This window comes from Nicotiana tabacum, chromosome 3 (genome assembly GCF_000715075.1).
Source record: "Nicotiana tabacum cultivar K326 chromosome 3, ASM71507v2, whole genome shotgun sequence".
NCBI lineage: Eukaryota > Viridiplantae > Streptophyta > Magnoliopsida > Solanales > Solanaceae > Nicotiana > Nicotiana tabacum.
Window position 1 is genome coordinate 108,276,986 of NC_134082.1, and position 5,517 is coordinate 108,282,502.

At 36.1% G+C, this 5,517-nt stretch overlaps 1 protein-coding gene across 1 annotated transcript; it reads left to right on the top strand.

Moving 5' to 3' along the window:
• The first annotated feature begins 2,485 nt into the window (after window positions 1-2,485).
• LOC107782163 (cyclin-D3-2) lies at window positions 2,486-4,348 on the top strand. The gene is made up of 4 exons (XM_016603007.2): window positions 2,486-3,177; window positions 3,260-3,461; window positions 3,553-3,683; window positions 3,781-4,348. The coding sequence occupies exons 1-4, from the start codon at window positions 2,689-2,691 to the stop codon at window positions 4,063-4,065; spliced, it is 1,107 nt and encodes a 368-aa protein (XP_016458493.2). The 5' UTR covers window positions 2,486-2,688; the 3' UTR covers window positions 4,066-4,348.
• The last annotated feature ends 1,169 nt before the right edge of the window (window positions 4,349-5,517 follow it).

Genomic DNA, 5,517 nt, shown 5'->3' on the forward strand with positions numbered 1-5,517 from the left:
CATAGCAGCAAAGAAGAAATGGCAAATCTCACAACTGAATGTAAATAATGCATTTTTCCATGGATATTTGCATGAGGAGGTCTATATGCAGACTCCTCCAGTCCTTGAAGTGCCTTCCCCACAGTTAGTGTGCAAGCTGAATAAGTCCCTTTATGGACTAAAACAGTCCAGTAGATAATGGTATGATAAGCTAACTGAGGTACTATATTCCAGAGGGTATGCACACTCAATGCATGACTATTCTTTATTCTACAGAACACAGAATTCCTCCATTGTCTTTATAGCAGTGTATGTGGATGATATGTTGCTCATAGGGACTGATTCTGAAGATATTGATCAGCTTAAGGCCTTTTTGTATGATAAGTTCAGAATCAAGGATTTATGACAACTACATTACTTCATAGGGCTGAAAATTCTCTATAAACCAGAGGGCATCATCATTTCCCAAAGAAAGTTTGTTTTGGACTTATTAAAGGACTATGGATATCTTCACTGTCCATCCCTGACTTCTCCCCTTGATTCCACGGTCAAATTGAAAGCCAAAGAAGGAACACCATTGTCTGACCCCACATTCTATAGAAAATTGATTGACAAATTGAACTTTCTCACTAATACTATACTAGACATAACATATGGAGTCCAACATCTCAATCAGTTTATGCAAGATCCTAGGGAGCCCCACTTAAAGGCAGCTTATCACATGTTAAGGTATTTGAAGGGAGATCCTACTCTGGGCATCTATTTCAGCAATAAGGATGATCTCTCCCTCGCTGCCTATTGTGATTCTGATTGGGCAGCCTGCCCAGACTCCAGAAGATCAGTATCTGGGTATGTTGTGTTCCTGGGAGGAAGTCCCATTAGTTGTAAATCCAAGAAAGAAGAAACCATATCTCTTTCTTCAGCAGAGGCAGAATGTAGAGCCCTTAGAAAAGTTGTTGGTGAGCTTGTTTGGTTGTCCAGGCTACTTGAAGAACTTACTGTGTCAGTCAATCTGCCAATACCTGTGCACTGTGATAGTCTTTCTGCACTACACATTGTTAGGAACCCTGTGTTTCATGAAAGGACTAAGCATATTGAGGTCGATTGTCACTTTGTGCGTATCAAACTTCATGAGAGGCTTATTTCACTACATCACATTGGTACTGGCCAACAACTTGCAGATGTGCTCACTAAGGCTCTCACTGGGATCAAACACTGTTCTGTACTTGGCAAATTGGGTGTGATTTCCTCACATCCAACTTGAGGGGGGGGGTTAAGAATATAGTAATGAATCAATATTGTGTATTTGTATTTATTCTTGTAATAGTGCTAAGTCAGCACGTTTTGTTAGTGATTAGTATTGCAATAAGTTAGTTGTATATATAGTGAACAATGTTAGAATTTTACAATAAATGTTCATATTCTCAGCTTAACCGACTTTGAGAGCTCTCTAACGGCTCTTCTTCTTCTCTCTTCGAGAAGCTTCTATGTCCTCCATTGGAGGTGATTCAGAGCTCTCTTCACTCTTAATCTCGACAGAAGGATTGAAAAAAATGTACTAATTAAATTTTACAGAAAAATCTAAAGTTACGCATATGACAATGAGATGGTAGGTGAGAATAGAAATATTGATTTATTAGTTTTAAAATAGCGTTATTTTGACAATTATTTATTCTTTGGAGTCTTAACTTAGAAAAGGAAAGACTTAGTTCATTTTGAAGTTTAAACATTGAAAAGAATCTAGGGGTCTTACTAGTACTCAATTTGTTTTTCTTCTACGATGAAATTATAAGATCGTATTAACTTGATATTCAGTCAAGTAATTATAGTATGCCTATTGTTCCTCTTCGGCGTTTCTAATCAATTTTGTTGCTGCAATTATTAGTCTACCATTTGTAAGAACTCCTCCTAGATCTAATCAGCCACATTCATTACAAAAATTAATGAGGTCTTCAGTATTAATCCTTCATTAAGTGTCTTAAATTTCGCATTTTTAGATCCAAGAACGAAGTTATAAAACAAATTTTAGTACCATACTTATATAACTACATTATGGAGTATTTTGCTGAATAGGTATAAATCTAGGTTCTTGATACATGAGCATACACAAAAAAAAAAGAAAAGAAATTACAACTAGGAATAGGGAGATAAAAACTTATTTGCATCATGTGTTTACGTCAAATTATATTTAATTTATCATAGATAAATAATTTAATTAGATATAAATATACAATAATTAATTATGGTTAAGTGAAAGAATACAAACACATGCCATAGATTTGCTGTAATTATTGTGTGGGGGTAAATTACAGGAATAGGGATTTTGAGTGAATGTGCGCTCTTTCCCCTGCGCGGCAAACCCCCAACCAAAAACCCTTTGAAATAAATACGTTAAACATAGAATAAGGATTAAAATATCTCTGTGAAAAAGATATATACTACGAATTTTTGGAAAAAAGGACAGGCGTGAAAGCTATCTCAGATAAAATCCCTCCTCTGCTTACTTCTTTGGTTACCCTCCCCTTTACTCTCTTCTCTTTTTGGCTCTTCCCATTCTCTCTTTCTCTTTCTTTATTTTCTGTCCTGTAGAGAGAGAAAAAAAGTATAAGCAAAGCAGCAGATATGTTACTGGGTCCAAGATTGAGTTTTGGCTTACCTTAAAGATAATGAGTAGAGCCTCCATTGTCTTCTTCCATCAAGAAGAAGAAGATGGTTTTCCCTTTAGATACTCAGCTCCTAAATCCAATCTTTGATGGTCTTTACTGTGAGGAAGATCGGTTTTTGGATGATCATGATGATTTAGGAGAATGGTCTTGTACTTTAGAACAAGTAGAAAATAATTTGAAAAAGACTCTACCTTTATTAGAATGTGACATGTTTTGGGAAGATGACCAGCTTGTCACTCTTTTAACTAAGGAAAAAGAGTCTCATTTGGGTTTTGATTGTTTAATCTCAGATGGAGATGGGTTTTTAGTAGAGGTTAGAAAAGAGGCATTGGATTGGATGTTGAGAGTCATTGCTCACTATGGTTTCACTGCTATGACTGCTGTTTTAGCTGTGAATTATTTTGATAGGTTTGTATCTGGACTCTGCTTTCAGAAAGATAAGCCTTGGATGAGTCAACTTGCGGCTGTGGCTTGTCTTTCTATTGCTGCTAAAGTGGAAGAGACCCAAGTCCCCCTTCTCTTAGACCTTCAAGTAATGTCTCTATTCAAGTGTGCAGTCCTTCTGTTTGTATAAATGTCTAAATGATTAATGCTGGTTCTGTTTTATTGTTCAGGTGGCTGATTCAAGATTTGTGTTTGAGGCAAAGACTATTCAGAGAATGGAACTCTTGGTGCTCTCCACTCTTAAGTGGAAAATGAATCCTGTGACACCGTTATCTTTCATTGATCATATCATGAGGAGATTTGGATTCATGAGCAATATACATTTGGATTTTCTTAGGAGATGTGAACGCCTCATTCTTGGTATTATCACTGGTGAGATATCTGCCTGCTTTCGATTATCTTGGTACTATAATACACATTTTTCTTGTAGTAATTGATTCCACTGGTTGATTATCAAATGCAGATTCTAGGCTCTTGCATTATCCTCCATCTGTTATTGCAACTGCAGCAATGTATTTTGTGATCAATGAGATTGAGCCTTGCAATGCAATGGAATACCAGAATCAGCTCACGAGTGTTCTTAAAGTCAAACAGGTCTGCTTTCTTTCACATTTGAATTTTAGCCTCTTCTGGCATCTTAATATCTAAACTTGATTCTATTGTGTCACTAATGTTCTTGATCAATTAACAGGATAGTTTTGAAGAATGCCGTGACCTTATTCTAGAGCTAATAGGCACTTCTGGCTACAAAATCTGCCAAGGCGTCAAGCGCAAACATCAATCTGTACCTGGCAGTCCAAGTGGAGTTATCGATGCATATTTTAGTTGCGACAGCTCTAATGATTCGTGGTCGGTAGCATCTTCAATTTCATCGTCACCAGAACCTCAGTATAAGAGGATTAAAACTCAGGATCAGACAATGACACTGGCTCCACTGAGTTCTGTTTCTGTTGTTGTGGGCAGTAGTCCTCATTGATCAGTATCCCAGTCTCTAGATTATCTAGTATTTCGGCTATGGTTACTATATGATCTCTCCTTTTTGGTATGTTCTCTTAAACTGCAGTTGCACAATGCTCTGATGTTCCATTATGTTTTACTGGACTTTATTCGTCGGATGGTTTAGACTGATGTGAACATCAACTCCACCCCCTCTTCCATAGGAAATGGGATTGGTGGAGTTTTCCCTTGAGTTGAATCAATGCTGCTAAATTATGTCGAATACGATCATTTTCATCGATGAATTTATGATTTCAAGATTCATTTCTTGTCTGTTGTTATGCTTTTTTATGATCCTTTGTCTATCAAAGATGAATGCTGCAGTAGCCATAACTTTGATCTGATTCTTGGATGTGGGATCATAAATAGAGATGGATGTCCCTAGTTTCTCTGCTATTTCAAAAAACAGATATTATATGTATTGAGAAAGGTTTTCAAAGTAGGACAGGTTGGCAGTGGACTATGTGCTTCTGAACTACGTAGTATATTAAATTAGAATGTAGAGAGATATGTCTCGAGGGCAGGAATAGATTGTCGGCCAGTGGGATTTCAGTAGTTGTTGCATAGACTTTTCTCCTATGCTTTGACCTTATTTTGAAAAACAAAAGCATTCCTATGCTCTTGTTTACCTATAGCTAATCCAGAAGGACTAATAGGAGGTGCAACATTTTGAATTCACTGTCCCTAAGCAAGGAAATAATACAACTCTAGTTACTATGTCTGCGTTGTCTATATGATAATCTATATAGTGATGAAAGTTTTATGCATACTCTTTAGCTGCTTAATGGTGTTCATGTTTGGTGTATACATTGTTACAAATTCATAAAAAAGATGAACTCAAAGAAACATAGTGGTAGGTACCATTAGGATTAGACACTAGTACTATTACTTTTAATTTTTAAGAAACAAACTCATGTTTAAATGTCGTATTATATAAAAAAAAGTTCAATTTTACGATCTCAGTATTTCAATGATAGGGGAAAGCGAAATTGCTTGATGTATATTAAATGCAACAAGCTCGATTTGCATCACATATTGAGTTATTTCAAAGTAAATTATAAATAATTGAAGATTGTAATATAATGAGTGTAACATATAAAACAGGAATACGACGTTCTAATATATCATGTGGAAAAGTTAGATTACTGAACGCATAAAATGATTGGTGTGACTACTAAATAGATTTCTAGCTGCCACATTTCATACTACAGTACTATGATTTCCTTTCGTGGTACAATAGTGGAAATGGAACGTGCCATTCCCTCAAGCAGCACAACTACTGAGAATACATTTTTTTGTCACGGACGTAACCAATCTTTGGGTCCTCGGTGTCGGGCCTTCTGCCCCAATTTTTTTTTTTTTTCATTTTCAGTTTTTAAAGTGGTTATGTTATGATACTCTTAAGTCAGCATAATGTTTCGTTAGGAAGCAG